Source organism: Malaya genurostris, chromosome 3 (genome assembly GCF_030247185.1).
Source record: "Malaya genurostris strain Urasoe2022 chromosome 3, Malgen_1.1, whole genome shotgun sequence".
Lineage (NCBI taxonomy): Eukaryota > Metazoa > Arthropoda > Insecta > Diptera > Culicidae > Malaya > Malaya genurostris.
In genome coordinates this window covers 79,205,118-79,226,821 of record NC_080572.1, presented here as the reverse complement: position 1 = coordinate 79,226,821, position 21,704 = coordinate 79,205,118, and the positions used below count along the sequence as shown (strand labels likewise).

Here is a 21,704-nt window from a genome sequence, read left to right as displayed (position 1 = left end):
TACAGACAATCCAACCTGACAACACCATTGTTCAACAGATCGCAGGGCTTGCTGCATTAAATCAAAGAGAGTGTTAATGCTTATACCGGTCATCAATATATGATAATCGTCGGCAAAACCATAAGTCGGAAATCCAAGGTTATTAAGTTTCCTTAACAAACCATCAGCGACTAGGTTCCATAAAAGTGGGGATAGTACACCACCTTGAGGACACCCACAGACACTCAGCTTTCTAATCTCTGGCCTGCCGAAGCGATGAACAAAGAAGTCGATTGCTAAGCATTGCGTGTATCCAATTTGTGATACTTGAAGGTATGCCATGACCACGGGCTGCTTCCAGAATTGAATTGAAAGACACGTTATCAAAGGCACCTTCAATATCTAGGAAAACTCCCAAGCAAGATTGCTTTTGTGAGAAAGCTTTTTCAATGTTGTACACAACATCATGTAACAGGGTTGTAGTGGACTTTCCACGCTGGTAAGCATGTTGCATTCCATGTAGCGGATGCACGCCCAGACTAACATTCCTGATATAGTGATCGACTATGCGTTCCACTGTTTTAAGAAGAAATGAGCTAAGACTAATAGGCCTGAAACTCTTCGCTTTCTCATAAGTGTCGCGACCGCCTTTGGGAATAAATTTGACAATTATTTCCTGCCAGGCTCTTGGAATATATCCAGTCGCAAGACTTAAAGTAAGTATTTTCTTCAAAACATGTTTGAAATGTTCATACCCTTTCTGCAGTAATACTGGGAAAACTCCATCCTTTCCAGGAGATTTGTACGGAGCAAAACTCTCAACTGCCCATTTGACCGATTCAATCGTCACAACGCTTCGAGCAAGGGCCCAAGAATCGTAACTACCTGAAAAAGTCTCGGGAAGAGCTGTCGGTGATGGATCCATACATCCTGGAAAGTGAGTGTTAAAAAGGCAGTGAAGTACATCACTTTCATCAGACAAGTGTTCACCATCTGAAGTTCTTAAGAAACTGACATTAAAGTCCTTAGACTTCGAAAGTAACTTATTTAATCTGCTAGCCTCGTTGAGACTAGAGATATTTGTGCAGAGGCTTTTCCAACCACTTCGCTCAGACGATCGAAGAGCATTTTTGTAAGCCCTTCGAGCCAACACGAATGCCTCCGACCCATCTCTGCGTCGGTGGTTCCAAGCTCTTCTGCATAGTTTCCTTAGTCTAGCAAGTTCAGCATTCCACCAAGGAGTTCCTCTAGTAGCTCGCACAATCCGAAGTGGACAAGCCTCTTCATATGCTGCAACTATGAGTGAATTTGTCTCGTCGACAACATTTTCCAAATCAATTGGGGTTTCAATTTTTGGTTGGTACCCGTAAAATCTAGTCGCCAAGCCCTCTTCATAGAGGTCCCAGTTTGTAGATTTGGGATTACGATATGTGATAATATCAAATTTAACGTTTGAATGATCAAAGAATATGTACTTATGATCAGACAACGAAGGTTCGAGCTCATCGGAGACGAGCCAATTCACCAACTCATGCGCAATTCTATCAGAGCAGAGAGTTACGTCCAAAACCTCCTCTCTTCCAGATCTCGCAAAAGTTGGGCGGTTTCCAGCATTGACTATGTGCAGGTTTGTACTGCTCACGAATTCCATCATATCAGAGCCTCTCGAATTTATATCTGTGCTGCCCCAAATGATATGGTGAGCATTTATGTCACTGCCGATTACAAGCGGTATATCACTCTTGCAGCAGTATGATACAACCTTTTTGAAGTCATCGCTTGGCGAAGGTTGGTTATGCGGTAAATATGCCGAACAATAGACATATTTCCTGTCTAGGCCATCAATAGTCATACCAACTGTGACAGCACAAATATCCCGAGTTGTGAGCTCCGATATGAGAGAAACATCGAGAGCACTATTTGCAAGTATGCATGCTCGAGGCATTTCACGTGGATTAGTCATACCGATCTTGTTGAAGGCAACAAAGACTGGGTTTAACAATTTTCCAACGTAGAAGTTTCCCTTTTGGAAATATGGTTCTTGAACCAAAGCTATAGAAGCTTTACCTTCTTGAAGAAGTCTTGATAGATTCATAGTTGCTGTACGTCTATGCTGAAGATTGATTTGTGCCACTCTAACCATTATAAATTAGAGTAACGAACATTCCACCTCCAGCACCAACCGTACAACAACTACAAGAAACCAAATATATTGGCTTATAATCGCATATAGCGAACCATGTAAGGATTTTTTTAAATGTTATTATCATTTAAAACCCACGAGTTGCGAAGAAAGAAGTCGTCCACTGTGCCAGAGCTTCGCTTAACACAGTAAGGGAACACCCCAAGATATTCCGTTCACGACTGCATTGTTTAACCTCCTGCAGCCATTCAGCCATCGGCACGGAAATACACCTTGGCTTAGGAGTTCCTATTTTTGTGGCCTTTTACGACATGGAACAGGAAACCAGTGGATCAATTCTTGGTAAAAAATAATTCCGCCGGATGCCACACGGCTTACCTGTTTGGTGGACTTATACCACCGGTACAGGTGGACCGTAGCGTTATTCTTAGCCAGTTGGGAAACCGCTACCGACACTACACGGCTATCTAGGCTGCTCAGAGAGGGAAGTTGACATTGATGGTCAACTTCCATGGATGGCCGAGCAGCCATGAAAGGGGTCCTGTCTGTCTAATAAGAGGACTTAAATTTTTTATTTATAGTCTCAGGATCTCCTTCGCAAATATCATTAGGTGCTCCCTTAAAAAACTAAGGACTTGTATAGCTCAAATCCTCGAGAAAAGAAGTAGTTTCCGATTCGTTGTGCGTTTGATTCGTTTGGTAACAGTAAATATCCGATGAAATCAGCCAGTTCCAATGAAGCAAGTGTAGTTGAAATATTAAAATAAATTTTCATTATGAAACTCTTCACATACGAAAAATATAACAAGTGTTTGATAAGACAATTATTTTTATTGTTTTTGATTCCCTTAAGCACCATTATCCCAGCATTTTAATTAATTTGAATCTTATATGTATAACTTATTCAATAAAATAGCAATCATAACTGATATATAGAACTGGGATGACCTCCATCAAAAGTTATACATAAATGTTATGAAACTAGTCATATGGTATAGATACCTATCTATACACTTAAAAAACCCTGTGATTTTACGTCTTATTAGATGCACATAAATGGAGCGTCGCAGTTCACGCAATTTTACGACGAAGAACATTTAATATTGTGTCTAAAACTACATGCATGAAATTCGTTGAAATAAAAAAAGAATACTGATAGCAATTCCGCGACTTGAACCAAGAATCATTGGATCGCAAGTACGTCTGTTAATCGACTCAGCCACAGAAGCATGCATCTGCTTGGCTGGTAAAAGGAGCATTTAAATTCATACAGTCGCACCTGTTAGCAGAATGCAAGCTACAGTCGAAACCAGTAAAATTCAAGCTATTCTAACATTAAGTTATTACAAATAAAATTTTCCGTTATTTGACAAATTAGGTCTTTATGAATTACATCGTATGAGGAATTAAGTCACCTGTAAAATTCAAAATTTTCTAGAGTGTATATTAATTCGAAGTGAATATAATATGCGCTTCATAAATTGTTTCAATGTATGTTGTGTGGATATCTAGTAATGGTTGAAGGGCGCGCCAATAAATTTGACTCAGACTGGAAATTTCATTCGTTATATGAAAATAATTTCATGCGTTATATGAAATATTTCATAAGATTATCTTATATATCTGACATGATGTTGAATACACTTTGTAGCTATCAATAGAAATGCTAATAGTGAAAAATCATAAGAATATCATATAATGTGGAAATGAGAATTTAGCTCAGTGTGCCTTAGCTCTGAGATGTCTGACCGCAACACCCTACTTTTCGCGTAGGTTTTAATGGACTTCCATTTTAAAGCTGTTTAATGCACAATCCAGTAAAAATTATTTGATTCATATATAAAATGTAGTGTAGTACTCATATCACATTCAGATACCAGAAAACTGTTCTTTTAAATAGTGGTTGGAGATTTTCTAAATTTTCATATAAATCATTAGGATTCTAACCATAAAAATATGAACATTAATTTCAGAAAATCTTCATAGAAGTTCTTCTTATTCTTCACTTCTGGGTGGTGTCACCTCACTTGAAATGACACCGATTGATGGCACAGCAAGTTGGGCTATATTGCCAGATCATTTTCGTTTCTTTTCACTGGAATACACATGAAAATCTCGCTGCGTGACAATGTGGAGTCGCAAAAGTACGGGTGAAAATCTTTTCTCGTGAAATACTCAAATTTTCACCGTGTTTACTCGTTGAGGGTTCCACCGAAGTCGGCACAGAAGTTCAATGGCTGTGAAAATCACCAGCTACCGTTAACATCGTGGGTGTGGGCATATTTGACAGAATAATTTAAATCAAAATAATAATTCATTTTGCTTTGTAGTAAAAAATTGTAACCAAAAAAAATTTCTCACGAATGTTCAAACTACTTACACTTGAAGGACTCACTGTTCACCATGTTCAAAATTGAATTTTTCACACCGGGAATACACGTACATTATTTGATGCTTGGTCAATTCACGTAAACGAACTGATGATGCTCTATTCATTTTAGGGGATGTTCGCATAACATTCATTTTCGTCACGTATAATATTCAATATGACATTAGGAACCTTTTTACGTGATTTTTCAAGTGATTCGAATGTGAATTTTTATTTGTGTGTCAAGATAATGAGCACGCTTACTTGTGGCTCCAAAGATTTGGATCAAAAGTCGCACTGTTTCGTAAAAACCATACCTACCCAAAATTGAATACAACGGGTATTATGACATTTTGGGTAAATATGCTTCTCGAAAAATTTGAATAGATATTACTCGCTTTTGTTGACATTTGTAAATAAGTATAAAGTACCAAAGACATTTGAAATCTATTCATGCTTCACAGTGTATTTATATGTTCAAATGTAAACAAGCGTTTTAATGTATTTTACTTACCAACTAGAGCCTGATACGGCTCGCTATCTAAAACACTTTAGTTTTTCCATCCTGAATTTTGATAAAATTTTTACTACTCATTAGGGTCGGGTACGGGTACAGGTAAATTTTTTTTATTTTTTATCGGGTACGGGTAATTTTTTTTATTTTTGTTCGGGTACAGGTCGGGTACGGGTAATTTTTTAAATTTTTAATCGGGTACGGGTCGGGTACGGGTAAATTTTCTTGCTGATCACGCGGGTACGGGTCGGGTTCGGGTATAAGAATTTCTATACCCGTCCATCTCTAACATACACACACAAACATTTTGCGTACTCGACGAACTGAGTCGAATGGTATTATGACACTCGGCCCTCCGGGCCTCGGTTCAAAAGTCGGGTTTCACAGTGATTGCATAGCATAACCTTTCTATATGAGAAAGGCAAAAACCCTGTGATTTTATATCTTATTAGATGCACATAAATGGAGCGTCGCAGTTCACGAAAATTTACGTGGAAGAACATTTAATATTGTGTCTAAAACTCCATAACATGAAATTCATTGAAATAAAAAAAAGAATACTGATAGCAACCCACCGTGACTTGAACCGAGAATAATTGGATCGCAAGTACGTCTGTTAATCGACTGAGCCACAGAAGCATACATTTTTTGGTTGGTAAAAGGTGCATTTAAATTTATACAGTCACACCTACTAGCAGAACGCAAGTTACAGTCGAAATCAGTAAAATTCAAGCTCATCTAACATTAAGTTATTTCAAATAAACTTTTCCGTCATTTGACAAATTAAGTCTTTAAGAATTACATCGTATGACGGATTAAGTCACTAGTAAAATTCAAATTTTTTTGAAGTGTACAATAGGAAAATCCGATAAGGTGGAGATTTTTAGCAGGCAAAATAGGACACTGCTAGCTATTAGCTATTAAATTGAAAATACATGGCTATGGACATTCAAATCGATACGTAGAAATATTTCCAAATAATATAACTGATTGAAACTAAACTGACTGAGCTGTAAATGTTCCAAAGCTGATCACATTTCTACTTGTAAAGGGTAAATCCTTGAATTTCTAATTTGCATTCCTATATAGAAAACAAAGATGTGTTCCACATAAAAAAATACACAATCAAACGTGAAAGTCCTTCCGGTCGTGTTATATCTTCTTTTGTTTGTATTCAATCATTAGGAGAAAGAACTTCTCCATATTTTCTATGTCAGGAGTTATATAGCAAACAAACTGTACCTTATTAAATTTTTCAAATATTTTCTACATTTTCTCAAATACAGGTTACCAAATCCATCATCTCGTTGCTGATGTACTACGGCTGGAAAAAGTTCTCCATCATTCACGAGGAGATGTGGAAAAACGTTGCAATTTCCTTGGAAAACCAGGCCATGCTGAACAATCTGACCGTCAACCACGTGGAGGAGGTTATCGACAACCACAAGTGCTGCGAAAATAGTCTGGATTGTTGTCGTAGTGGATATTGGTATACGGTATTATGTTATTACATAAATAATTGAATGTAAACCCGCTTTTACACGACTGCCTGAGCCGCGCGACCGGCATCAATCAAAACTATCTGACATGTCAAACCTCACGTTACTGGTATCGTCTGTCGTACTGTTAATTATTACATCCAGGAGAACAGTAGAGCAATTATTGTCCCTTTAATGAAGTGCCATCATCGTCAATTTGTATTGGATTTTTTGTTTTTGATTCAGCTTTGCATATTTATAACAACTCGTTAATAGTAGTAACGAACAGTACGGTAGAGCGATTTTTTCTTGGTGACCTGCTAGCATTGGGTTAGTCGAGTAGCTTGCTTTGTTTCACTGGAATATCGGTTTCCAATCACGTCCAGCGCTGGGGTACCTTTATAACGAAACATTTTTTTTCTTCTCTCTCTCTCTCTCTCTCTCTCTCTTGTGTCCAAAAACAGATAATACAGAACACCATGAACCGGACGCGAATTTACGTATTCCTTGGAACTCCTAATGCACTAGTGGACATGATGACCCAGATGGATGCGATGCAGTTGTTTGCGAAAGGCGAATATCTGGTGATATTCGTGGACATGATGACGTACTCATTGAAGTAAGTATGGGAAATGACCTCTCATGGAGCACAGTGTGTTGCGGGAAAATAGTGCTGAAACTTTTCAATTTGATTGGTTGGCCTTCTACAAAATAGCCCGACCAGTGTTAATAATTTTCGGACTACATGGAGCGACTGTATGATTAGATCCCCATATATGGAAGACGCCAAAATGTTGAACCAGTAAAACGGTTATATGTTTTGCCTTTCTCATATAGAAAGGATATGCATTCGCTGTGAAAACCGACTTTATAACCGAGGCCCAGAGGGCCAAGTGTCACACACCATTCGAATCAGCTCGTCGAGATCACGGAAATATGTACAAATTTATGAAAAAAAAAATACGCACTCAATTTTCCCAGGAATTTCTCAACCCCAAAAAGTTTATCCAGATCCGACTTCCGGTTCTGGTACTACAGTGCGATTAGTAAAAATTTTCAATTTCATGAGTATTTTTTCACCAGCGATGGCGAAACGAGGTGCACATTTCTATAAAACTTATTGCTAAATGAATTTATTTGCAGATCTTGTTTGTTAGTGAATATATAAAACTATTCTCTGTTTCTTTTTTCGTAAGCACCGATAATAGTGAAGAAATGTTCCAAAAACGGAACTCACAACGATTTCTCAGAAACGGTTAAACCGATTTTCTCGAATCATGATTATCTAATCAAAAATATCTCATTGTCTTAAATTATACTGTGCAAATTCATCAAGATCCGATCCTCCGAAATTATAGGGCGATGAGTGTTAAAACTTCATACAAAATGCTCCGCTTTGCTCCGTTCGCAGCGTGCTTTGTTCAATTTCGTATTTCGTGCAGGGTGACCACATTTGAATCTATATTTTTCAAGTGAACAATATATAAATTTGTAATCTTTTATATCATTTGTACCTACTTGTTAGTGTTATTACAAAATCATCATAACGATTCTTTTCTATAAAAGTACACCTATTGCCTTTCTCATATAGAAAGTTTATACAATCACTTGACAAATTGACTAGTGAAAATTTGCCCGGAGGACTAAGTGTTCTATATCATTCGACACAGTTCATCGATCTGAGCAATGCCGCTTTTTTTACAAGGTAAAATGCATTTACGCACAGAGTGTGGGACTCTCCACTGCACAGTGGTCCGAAACGGGAAATTAGCGTGACAAAAATATTTTCACTATTAAATATTAGTTTTTTGTAGTTGGTGTCTTTACAAAAGTTGTTTGTAATCAAACGGCGCTCCTTTTGATGAAAACGTTACTAGGGTGGTCCTTTTTTGGTTTGGAATCTGGAATCTAACTTTCTTAATTGCACTCAAAAATGATTTCGTTGTACAATAAAGTTGTAGGAAATTTTATTTTGAGCAACTTTGCTGAAAAAAGCACCTCTCTAGCTTTTTATTTGATCGAGCTACATCAATTTTTCCGAGTAAAAGTAGTGTGGCTCCTAAAAAATCACTTTTCTGGCATTAAAAATGCCTTACTCTTCACTATACGGGACCGGGGGTCAATTAAAAGTTTCAAAAATAATCGCGTAACTTTTTTGCGTCATAATTTTGAACGTTAATAACTCAGTCATTTGTCGATGGATTGTCGTTTCAGTATTTCAATTGCATACTATTGAAAAAATGGTTAGAATTAACCTATGTTTTCATCCACCAATCCCAGCTGACCAAATTGACGTCATTTTCTTGTTCGGCATAGGAGGCTTTGCGTCATGCATAAAAATACCGCATCATTCTGCGTAGTGTGAAGAGGTATCTATAAATATATGCGGCAAATCATTTCTTGATTTCAGTTGATTCTTGACTGTGAATGAAACAAGTAGCTCGTCCAGTGAGGTGATGACTAGATTGCATATGCGTTCGCTCGTTGGATTGTCGCTTTTGCTAAATCTTCACTGTACGAGGCTGGGTGTCAATTTAAAAAAATGCAAAACTAACCGCGTAACCTTTTTCTGTCATAATTTTGAACGCTTATAACTCAGTCATTTGTTGATGAATTTATATAATTTAACTACCAATCGATTCGAAAACATTTAACCTAAACTTATGCGGTAACGTCATTTAAGTATTTCAATTGCATACCATTGAAAAATTGGATTGAGTTTCAGGAGCCAATGACAGTCGCAGTGAATGATGTCAAACTCTAGTCTGATTTGGGCAGTATAAGCACAAAAGGGAATCTATAAATATATGCCCGAATACATTTCTGCTTTAGTTTATCCATGGCTTATCTTGATTCTCCGGTAACTAGCAGGCCAACTTAGAACTATCGGCGATAGAACCTAATTTGAAGCGCTTGTATCTCGGTGATTTGTTGATGGATTTTTCTTTTTTAACTTGATTTGAAAAAGTTTAAAAATGTTTTAATTTGTCAACGGGTAGTGTGCAAACAGAAATCTCCATTTACATACGAACAACGCGGTGCCGCGCAAATAGATTCAGTATAAAGTTGTGTTATGATGATAATCATAGGTACTTGTTTTTCATTAAATTAGTCTGAAAAAAGGCGCGCAAAATTTTAACCGCTTGAGTTGACCGAATCGTCGCACAAAGCATAACAAGAAAAACCTACACATAGGAACCAGCAATATTTTCAGTCATTGAGCGCAGTGGGCTTATCACTCGTTTTGTTGACTTGTAAAAATGACTCATTGATTCGTAATGGATTTTTGAATCTTTCACACTTTGAATATATCCTAATTCAATCGTTATTGTTAGTGATTATTATTACACTAGAACTATGAATCATGGTTAATGATGATTGACTAACATGAGGTTATATGCACATGTATTGACTAACTTGCTTTCCGTGTATATTCCTGAGTTTAGTAGCAAGCATTGGTTTTCCCTTCAAAAGAACGATTGAAGACAAGAAAATATTCAAGTATTTTCGGTATCTTTGACAGTAGTACACCTAATCTTTCACGCCGTTAAGAGGAAAGATGTGTAAAAGTATTCACTTGACACGCATGATAGAGCGCGGTCGTATTTCTTTATCGAATAAAACACTGTTAAAATAAATTACTGGACTGGAATTACTTACAATATATTCAATTCTAATTGACTTTCATTGTCATCTTCGAATAAGTAGAAAGTGGTTATATTGTTATTCTTCTTCGTGTCACTAGCTATGTAATCGTAATCGTAATAATTTACGCTTACGATAAAATGCCACCGTGCCACCGTGCTTTTCTCACACTATGTCAATACGAAACAGCAGCGCGCAAGCAATAAAAAAAATGCGGAAAAGTTTATGTAAACTTTTTCAAATTTCGGTTGTTTTGTCTAAAGTTATACAAGTTTGAGTTGCATTTCCAGATTCTTTGTGAAATTCTGCTACAAACACTATTTTTCAGTTCTAAAACCATCTCCGTGGAACGGAACAGTAACCGTTAATACATTTCAAAAACCAATTACGGCTCGGCAAAGCAAAATTTCAAAATTCTAAGAATACTTAGTTATGTTAAATTTGATTTCGAAAACTCAAGTGTTTTTGGTTTTTCGAAAATCGGTCTAGTTTTTGAATAATTGATCAAAAACGCGATTTTCGCATTCCACTACATTTCACCTTAGGCCCTATTATTCAACTAAACAATAATCGTGTCACCTAATTGCATAGTTAGAAAGTGATTTAGAATCTTATAGAGGGGATCCAGACTAAATGTGGGTCACCGCCAGTTTCAGGTCAATTATCATTTACATCAAAACAACAAGTGTTTTATTATAAAATCTATAAAATCTTCTCTAATCGCTGTTTATAAAATGAATAAGTTTGTACGTTCTCTGTCTTGAAAATTATTCTGATATAAAATCGTTTCTTTTGTCCAAATTTATATCTTGAAGTAGTTGGTATCCAAAATTGTTTTTCAAGTAACTTTGAAATCATCATATTTGACTTTGATTTAAAGGATATTTTTCAAAAAAATTGTGATGAGAAATTAGAGTAAGTTTGTAATTTGTCGCTGTTTAGTGCATCCACCATCATCTTTATTTTTGTATTTATTATGGATACCTTAGAATTATTTCATTTTTAATGTAATCGTGCTCGGTCGTGTCTTGCATACAACCCTTTAATTTTTGTTATAGGTTTTTTGTGAAACGTTCTATGGAAAAGTTTTTTTTCGGAAGAGTTGTTGAACTAATTATTGCGCACAATTTTGCTGAACCATGCTTTTTCATCTGAGCTACCAGTAAAAAGTTATGATTGTTTTTTTCATCAACAACTAGACAATCTTCAAATATTAATATTCATTAGATGTCAGATCGATAAAAATGTATCCTATGCGGTTCCTGAAAGCTACTCGGCTAATCCCCGACGTTGGATCTAACCTACAACAACGGGAAAGTTCCCCGACGATGGAAGTTTCCCCGGGACCGACGCTCCCGAAATCCGTGAACGGTTCGAACGGCAGGATGCCTGAGTCGCTCCAATGATTCTGGTTGGAGGATGGCTTCCGGTTCACTGGCGCCCCGACGATCCATACCGGAGCTACATCGCAATTTGCTCGTCTAATCCCTGGCGAAGGATTTAGACTTCAGCAACGGAGAGTTTCCCGACAACGGGAAAACTCCTGAGCTGACGCTTGTTCGCTAATCCCTCTTTAGCGGCCGGCGGTAGCGACTGCCTGTTGTTCTGCGCTTCAATTCCACTGCAAAATTCCCGCGATCTGGGAGGTCGCGGTTGACACTGCGTTCCAGTTCTCCTCGCTACAATGCCTCTGTGTGTATGTATGTATGTATGTATGTGTGTGAGTATGTGTCAAATAATGTCACTCATATAATAAAAAATCTCATAGTTTCATAGGTTGCTTTTGAATTTCTTTTCATTGCTTTCATAGGGCAAAGTGTGTTCAGAATTGAACACCGTCATTTAAAGCGACGATGCAAAAGAGGGTAAAATTCTTCTAGATTTTGCTCAAAACTGATTTAATTAGTAGTCTATGTTAGTTACTTACTAAACGAGTCGACTTCGGCTAAACTGGTTCCCAGTTCGCGATTCCAGAAGTACAGGAAATAGTGGTCAGAAACTCTAAACTCAATTTTCTCAGAGATGATTTGATCGACTTCCACTCAAATAAAAGTTCCTATAGTCTCGTAGGTTTCTGTTTAGTTTCATTCGGGTCCGACTCACAGCTCCAGAGCTATAGGCTAAAGTGTGCTTAATCATTTTGTGCATCGACAAGATTGAAAAAAAAAATCTTGTCAGAGTTCATCGAGCATCTTCTAGTGATATTTTTTAATGTGGAACACATTTTTGTTTTCTATATACGGGTGCAAAACTCAAGAAAAATACACGTAGAAATATGGTCAGGTTTTGAACAATTACAGCTCAGTCAATTTTGTATCAATTATTAATATTATGTCACCATTTGATTGGAAACATTTCTACGTATTGATTTGAATGTACATAGCCATGTATTTTTAATTGTATATCAATGAAATGTTGATGAAAAGCTAGCAGTGTCCTATTTTGTCTGCAAAAAACCGCCGGCATACCGGATTTCCCTGCCATAGTCGACGGTTTTGAAGGAGTAAGCGATATATCAAAGGGAAAGCATCGCTCTGATTGGTCAATCGAATCAAAAGCGAAGCTGTTGGAAGCACGCGAATCTATAAATAGAAGCAAAATTATAGTTACCGTTTCAGTCCTGAGCGTCGTATGCTAGAGGTAGGTTGTTGCTAGACAGCAAAACAAAAAGTGCCATAAAACGATTTGAAGCTTTGATTGGTATGCTCTGATCCTGTGTCATGCAAGATCGGTTGAAATTCCATGTTATGTCGTTTCGCCTGAAAAAGTGACAACTACCCCAGGGTAAATTTTGAGTGCGTAAGATTAATTTCTAATTAATATAAGATGAACTCGATTGATGATGAGATAAAGTTTATCGCTTCAACCAAAATCGCAAAATGGATAGTAATGGTAGAGAAACGCTATAAAAATAACTGCTTGCGTACAAAACTTGAACACAAGCTTGGCGAAGAGAAGCTTAAATATCGATATCCGTATCGCAAGCATGTACAATGATATAATTGCATACATTTGGGCTATTGATGTAATTTCTACGGCTACAAAACAAATACAAATCACGACTATTAGGTTGTTCGCAACGCTGTTTTATTTCATATGGACTGATCTACTTTAGATCTACAACTGAAACATGTCAATCACGACGCTGAGATTTAGTTCTATTTTTCGAGTACAAATAAAAAACAGATTTAAAACTGCTCGACGAAATTGTTTTAAATTAATGAATATTTGAAACACGAATAGAACACTGTTTTAATTTTTTTGCGTGAGCGTCTGTTACGAAATCTGAGAGACGAGATGTCAAAGCGTCGAATAACATTTCAGAAATTATAAATATAAGCGTTAAATGTTTTGTACTGAATAATACAGTTTCATTTAGAAGCACTCCAGCTCACTATGATCTGTAAAAATATTCATATCGTTTTCGAAATCATTAATTTAGTTTGTTTGTTTCTGAATTGAAACAGTGAAGTGAATAGACACAACACCAATACATTTACAGAAATATATAGAACTGATTTTAAATCTTTCCGTTGAGATCGTCAAGCTCGAGTTTTATTTTGGATAGTTTTAAATTATACAACAGTATGTCATTTTAGAACAGATATCCATCACCGCGTTGCGAATAGCCTTAGAGTCTATATTCTGGGTTCGCGTGTTTGGTATTGGTTCCTAATAAAGATCAATCTAAGCAGACTCTCGTGCATTTGCGGATTCAGAAGTGTGACGATTAATTGAAAATATCGATCATTAGAAATTTTGGTTGCCTTGTTCCACATCAATGGCTCGAACAACTCCAGGGGCTGATCCTTGTAGTTTTTTTTAAATATAAGTAACATGAAAAAGGTATCATCATACCACTAGGTGGATTAAAAAAGGGTTTTCTTTACATCCTTACTCATCCATGTCATGGTGGTAGTCTGTTTTGTAGAATCAAAATTGGTAAACGATAACACTAATTGAATAGTCAATTGATTCAACTGCATAAAATAGACGGAGAAGTTACGATGAACATGAGCATGGTTACCTTACTGAGCTACTTTGCGAGGAGATCAGACAGCCCGCAATGTAGCGGTTAGGTTATGAGCATGCTACAAGCAATTTATGATGCATGCACTGACGATGGTTCTCGTTAGTACAGAGAGTACGGCATTGTTCTCATGTACTTTAGCTATAGTATAATCGAACTCCTGGTGGAAAAGGATTCTTTTGCACTGGGGCTAAAATTATCCGTTCATTAAGAATAGATAACACAATAGCGAATATCAAGCTCGGCATCAAAGGTTTAACATTACATGCGTGGTGAAAACAAGGTACTACTTTGATTGTAGTTCGCAATGCATTGTTAGATAGATAGTTAAACGGACAATTTCCCAGGTGGGATGTTACATTCTTCAAACAACAGGGATTTTGTGTTAATTTTCAGACCGTCCGCATTTTTGAATACTTCGGTTATAATACGAACATCAACCAATTTATAAACAAAAACCACTGAACGCAACGCATAGTTCAGAAAGCCAAATTATTAAAAAACCTTTTTTAAACCAACACAGTGGTGTAAAAATGCCTTTCTCTTGATCGGTAATATGAGAAATATATGTTCATTTTCAGATTTTTGACAATTATTGTCGGTTTCGGAAACGTCAAGTAAAGTGATTACGTATTTTGTATGGTTATTCAAAATCAAGACATGAAAGTTTTACCATTATTCACCTTATAATATCGGAACCGGAGGTTGTGATTGCCTAAAACTTGAAAATAAGTCCATTGATTTAAGTTTTAGTGTATGAAAATCGATTTAACTATGCCTGAGGAATCAAAGTGAGTTTCGTTTTGCTTTTTTCTACAGGAAGGTAATAGAATTGCTACAAAACCAGACTTTCGAACGGAGCCTCGGAGATCCATGGTGTTATATACCATTCGACTCAGCTCGACGCTCAGCTTCACTGGCAGCTCGGCCACTCTACCGTCTTAAGGTTACAGGGCTTTGGAACAGTAACCCTTTACACTATGCTACTAGCCACACTCGCTTGTGGTCTCAAATGGTTACCTGGGATAAGTACCCGAGTAAAGTCTAACATCAAAATTAGAACAAATTGATATTTAATTATGATAGCAACATCAGACTGAAATCCTAATATGATATCGACTCATCAAATTTTCAATTATTATCACATTGTGTTATAATTTTGCTGTTTGAAGGCAAAAGTTTTGTGATACTCAAAAAATGAAATTATTAAAATCAACAACTTAGTGAATCCATTGAAATTGAGCAAATTTCAAATGACAGCACAAAAATACAAAGTTAAGTTTCGATGGAAGAATTATTCCTTCAATCCTTTGTTGCCTTTTACAAAATTGCTTTGACATTCTGCTGAGATCCTGCAGTTGACCGCAACCATAACCGCGAAGAAACGATTTTTTAACATTTTTTCAACTTTTACGCAAATAATGCTCTTTCTTTTTAACCACGAGAATATTGGTGTCAAACCACACGTCTGTGAGGCATTAGATAAGTTGGCGATCATCGGTACCACGTTTGTCTGAAGCAAGTCAATCTGAATAGTGGCTTTGGCATTCTCATCTGGCTGATCGTCTGCCGTAAAAGGAGCTTATTTCAGAATTGGATATGAGAAATATATTTGACGTCATCGATTTCCTTCTAGATACGTTAGATATCCGATCCTGTAACAATTTTTGCGTTCAGTTTAAAAAAATGTTTCGATATAGTGCATTCAAAAATCGGGGACCTGGATGGCGAAAATAATCTACTCGCCAAACCCGTTCTGAAAATATCAATAACTTTATATCCAACAGTATGGAAAAATTCATTGTTCACGAAGTTCGAACATCGAACATTGAATGTCTCAGATTTCAGAACCTAGAGCTAATTCTTAATAATACTTTAGTGGCTTAGAGGAGCCACCAAGAAAATATATGTTTAATTTGTATATTCCTAAGTAGTCCACAAACTGTGTCGAAGACACTCTGAAAAACAATTCTCATTCCTAGTTATAAATGCTTAGAACTTCATATACTCACTAACGCTAGATACTACGAGAAGTATTTTATCAATCATCTAATAGATCTTGGAACTTTAATACACTTTTCTTAAGAAACCTTCTAACTAAATCTTCATAATTTTGAGTCACACGACTAATTCTGCATCAAATGATCGTAAATTATAAATCTACACAAGAACTAAACATTTACTGAAGAGATTCTGATTCTATCTGTGGTCAGAAGCGAGATAATCGTTCATTGTCCCAATTAGTCGAAAAAACAAATGATCTGGGATACCTTTTGCCGGATTCCTAATTCACGTTCCCTGTGTTGTAGGAGACTTCAATATAAAACGTTCGGTCTTCAGAGCCTCTAAATTCGTATTTCAAAGTGATTACATGTGCGAGTTGTTTGAGATCAAGTAGATAACTCAATTTAATGTTATAATGTTTGAATGCTACATCTTTGGATATGAGAAAGACAAAGAGAACATTTTTATACTGTGCTCAAATAGCCACACTGCTATTCACGGTGGGTGCGGGATGGAAGTGACGCAACGAGTGTGCACTGACAGAAACTACCTGCATACAACTTTGTTAAACAACACTGCTTGTCATATAACCGAACATCAAATTGAATTTTCTTTTTAATCTCATACTCTACTCGGGTATTTACTCGCTCCTAGTGACCTAACTCTCACATGCAGTTTTCCTTTCAAAACATTCAATGTGAGCTATCCTCTTCGTGAGGAATGGTTGTCTGGTTGTCTGGAACGACAACTTGATGAACACATAGTTTGTTATACGGACGGTTCTCTGTTGAATGGTCGTGCTGGTGCTGGTGTCTACTGTCGTGAAATGAGACTAGAGCAGTCTCATTCACTTGGTACACACTGTACTGTGTTCGAAGCAGAAATCTACGCGATTCTGTGTAGAAGACAATCGGCACTTCAGCAGAGGATCTGTGGTAAACGAATTTATTTTTTTCCGACAGTCAGGCAGTTTTAAAAGCACTCAGTTCGAATGATTCACGGTCGAATCTGGTGATCGAATGTCGAACTCAAATTGAAGACCTCAGCATTTCAAATGCTGTTTACTTCTTATGGGTACCTGGCCATTCTGGTATTACTGGAAATGAATGGGCTGATGAGTTGGCTAGAGCTGGTGAAACGAATGTCCGTGTGTGTGTGTGTGTATGTGTGTGTGTCTGTATGTGTGTTGTCAACTAAGAGGTCGAGATCTCAGAGATGGCTGGACCGATTTTGATCAAACTAGTCGCAAATGAAAGGTCTCCCCGTCACCCAGAACGCTATTGAATGGTTTTGAGATCGGATGGTTACTTTTTGAGTTATACGAAGTTTTATGTCAAAATTTTTAGTTTTTTGAAAATATCTTTCACACTTGACCTTGAAAACAGAATATGTTTCTATACTTAGATTACACACTGTAATAGCTATCCAACAAGCCATAGATTGCTAAATCCGTCCATTTGCAACGGAGATATCGACTTTTTTGTATAAGCGACTTTTCCCTCTATTCCAGTAGTAAGAGTTATGTGCGCTGTATGACAAAGCAATGCTTGGGAGCAACGCGAAACACGATATTTTATACTGTTACATACAATTGTTTCTAAGTACCAAAAAGACTGTGTACATCATCCTTTTTCATGACAATTTACCTCGGACAGATTTTAGCACGGTTCGTTTTTGGCAACATAATCGTTCGAATATGGCATATGTACAGGGTCCGGCACTCGAAGTGTAACCAATTAAAAAGGCCATAAATTCAGTTTGGAAAATTACTTTTACTTAATTCAAAGTACAAAATGTGTAAAAATAATACAAAATTCAGAATCAATTCACTTTTGCTTGATATGACCACCTTCTGCCTTGACTTGATGACTTGAGAGAGCGAAGGAGTTGCTTCGTTTGGCCGAAAGCGGTCAATTTCCGAACATTGTATTTTCTGACGAGAAAATTTTTCCAATTGAGCAATTCATAAACTCTCAAAACGATAGGGTTTACTTGGCCGACCGTTCATACGAGAATTTGAGTCATCGATTGGCCACCAGGAGGCAGCACCCGCAACAGATTATGGTTTGGGCCGCTGTAACCGCAGATGGGCGCTCTCCAATCGTTTTCATCGAGCCTGGCGTCAAGGTAAATGCGACATATTTTCGGGAAAGTATTCTGGAGGTTGCTTTAAAGCCGTGGGCAGACAAACATCTCGGTGGCAGACCATGGACGTTTCAGCAGGACTCGGCACCGTCTCACAAAGCTCGAGTGAACCAAGAATGGCTGAAAAACAACGTTCCGAACTTCATCACGTCCACACAATGGCTCTCGAATTCACCAGATGCGAATCCAATGGATTATTCTCTTTGGGCCATTTTGGAGAGCAAAGTCCGAACTAAAAGATACACCAGTCTCGAGGCGCTGAAAAAAGTTATTGTCCGCGAGTGGGCCAAAATACCTGCAAGTCACATTCGGCCAAACGAAGCAACTCCTTCGCTCTCTCAAGTCATCAAGTCATGGCAAAAGGTGGTCATATCGAGCAACAGTGAATTGATTCTGAATTTTGTATTATTTTTACACATTTTGTACTTTGAATTAAGTAAAAGTAATTTTCCAAACTGAATTTATGGCCTTTTTAATTGGTTACACTTCGAGTGCCGGACCCTGTAAACCAGATGATATCAGCATTTTCGAGTTGAAAGTAATACCATAATTATATTGATTTAAACTACTGACAGCAATAAATGCTAGAAGAACATAATTTCCATATACCATACGACTCAGTTCGTCGAGATCAATAAATGCGTGTGTGACAAATAATTTCACTCAATTTTCTCGGACATGGCTAAATCGTTTTCTACAAACTCAGATCCATATGAAAAGTAGTATACTCCCAAACAAGGTTCCTGAATTACGTTTTGATCAGACTTCTGATTGCGGAACCACAGGATGATATGTGAAACGAAATTAAAATAATGCAATTCATTTTGCTCGTAGATGGCTGATCCGATCTAAAATTCAAATGAATTCTAAGAATCATTTATGATTCAAATGAGAGGTCTTAAAATCCTATAAAACATACTACTATCATCTCACTGCTAGGTGGATTAATCACGTTTTTATGACTAGCATGTAGTCGAAATTCTGAATACTGATCGATTTCCAACAGGTAAGCTTTCAGATTGCTGATAAAGAGTTAGAATAATATTCTGTGTCCATAAGAGGCTATTGTACTGCTAATATTATTGCAGATTAGTTTTCTGGGTACTCACATTTGCTCTAGAACATCTACGAAAAATGTTTCCGCATGCATAAATTCTACGAACGGTTCTACAAAAACCATTCCGTTCATTCATCGTAAAAGAAAAAACCGTTCTTCAAAATATGTACTCTCTTCCAGTTATTCATTCAGAACATTGACGTAGGATTTGCTTTTTAATATTTCAATAAATGAATTTCGGAATGATGCTCATTTTTTATATCAATACAACTTCATATCTCTAAATCACTAGTTTTACAAATATATCTTCGAATGAATTCATCTGCAATATTGGGGAAAAAGAGCTTCAGTTGTTGGTTCCTTATGCATTGAAAATTGAATGCAACCTTGCTACAAAGTACTGGTCTGCCCCATAAATCAGTGCGCAATGGAGATGGAAGTAATTAGGAAATCAACTTGGAATGAAATTGGTCAGAAGTTTGAAGTACACTAACCGAAATTGAAAAACTGAGCTCTTGAACCGTTTGCCACTTCGGTGTTCTTTTCAAATTGAATCGAAAAACATCGATCGATACCGGCCAAATAACTTAAGCGCTTTATTATTCCGCAATCCCGCATTCCATATGACGCCTGTACAACTTGTAAATCCCTTTTTTTATTTGTTTCGTTGATACTTTTTTCCACAGAGAATCTAAAAAGTACCTCTGGCGAGCGGACCGGGTTTCCCATTACAAAAACTGCAACGAAATGGACCAGTTTCTGTTGCGGGGGCGTAGTCTGCTGGTTGTGGTGGCATCCGAGCCACAGCCCGAATTCGAACAGTTCACCACCAAGGTCCGGTCGTACAACCAACGAGAGCCTTTCTCGTTCAAAACGCCAACCCTGTTCCTGCCGTACACAAAGGTAGGTAAGATTTTGCTACTGGCTCGTTCCACGAATGAGCGACGACCGCCAACACTTGGTTAGTTCAAATTAGACAATTGCAATTAGAATTTCCATCGAGAGCACGTTTCAACGAGATTAGATTTGCTCAGATCAAAAGCGAATAGATGTTTGCCGCATCCGGATCGTAAATCCGCGTTTGAAATATGTGAAACGGAGCAGTAGTTGTATGTGAAGATTCATTTATCCTCAACAACATAAACACAACTAATTGAATTATCCCACAATTGTTTGTGCTAAATGTTTCTTGTTTTGGTTTCATTTTCTTCTAATCGACATCCTTCAGTATGTTTCAATCTACGCTGCCTATCTGTACGACTCAGTGAAACTATACGCCTGGGCATTGGATAAGCTACTGAAAGCCGAGCAGACACATCGGCCATTGAGCGACGAGGTGATACAGGAGGTGGCCAGCAACGGGACGCGCATCATCGAGACCATCATCCAGAACCGAACCTATAGAAGTAAGTAGCCATGATGAGGAACGATGTGCTTCCGGGTGGGTTCTGACATCCTAACGACCTAAAGGTATCCTTCTTACGATCTGTCCCCCGCTGTAGGTATCGCCGGTGCGATGATCAGGATCGATGAGTTCGGTGATTCCGAGGGAAACTTTTCGGTTTTGGCACTCAAAATGGACCCGTACACCGAGGGGAACTTTTCCTGTGACTATCAGATGAAACCGGTGGCCCATTTCCAAATGCGTCAGCTCCAGCAAAGCCACGATTCCAATCAGAAGAGAAACGATGAAATCCCAGTGAGTGAGTCGTCGTTATTTTGATTTATTTTGATTTCATTCATTTTGCTATGCCGTTAATCTGTCCGATTAACAATTATCAATTCCCACATGAAGTGCTTTCCGCGAACTGTCTTTCGCTGTCGCCCTTTTCCAATTTGTCCGTTGATTGAGTTTTTTTTCTTCTTTCGTTTTTCCCTTTCCATCGATAGGAGTTTAAACTGTCTAAAGCTGGCATCACTATTGATTGGGCTGGCTCGGAGCGCCCGATGGATGAGCCATCCTGTGGCTTTCTGAATGAGCACTGCATGAAGGATGAATCCCACATTACCTCGATGGTGATTGCAGGCGTCCTGGCGCTGATTTTGTTTTGTGCCGGCGTCATCACGATGAGCATCTACCGCAAGTGGAAGATTGAGCTCGAAATTGAAGGACTGCTATGGAAGATAGACTCGAACGAAATTAAGGGTTACTTCAACACGGAAATCGTGTCATCGCCCAGTAAAGTAAGTTCCAATGTTTGTTCCGAATGTGATCCGGTTCGTGATCATGGAACATCCGCTAACGCTAACAATTTTCAAAAAACGCTGTGCAAAAAAGTATCATGATGATTGAGTTTTCATCGGCGAACCTCTTATTCATGTGTCATAATCATTCTATTTT

At 37.6% G+C, this 21,704-nt stretch overlaps 1 protein-coding gene across 3 annotated transcripts in view; it reads left to right on the top strand.

The window, feature by feature from the left end:
* LOC131438559 (receptor-type guanylate cyclase Gyc76C-like) overlaps positions 1–21,704 on the top strand; it is a 263,635-nt gene that overhangs the window by 225,460 nt on the left and 16,471 nt on the right. For 2 of the 3 annotated variants that reach the window (XM_058608659.1, XM_058608660.1), the window contains 6 exons: positions 6,291–6,500; positions 6,947–7,101; positions 20,050–20,266; positions 20,592–20,769; positions 20,866–21,062; positions 21,254–21,547. In XM_058608659.1, coding sequence (XP_058464642.1) covers positions 6,291–6,500; positions 6,947–7,101; positions 20,050–20,266; positions 20,592–20,769; positions 20,866–21,062; positions 21,254–21,547 — 1,251 coding nt within the window. Of the gene's footprint in view, positions 1–6,290; positions 6,501–6,946; positions 7,102–20,049; positions 20,267–20,591; positions 20,770–20,865; positions 21,063–21,253; positions 21,548–21,704 lie in introns of those variants that run through there. The other variant, XM_058608661.1, reaches the window with a different exon arrangement.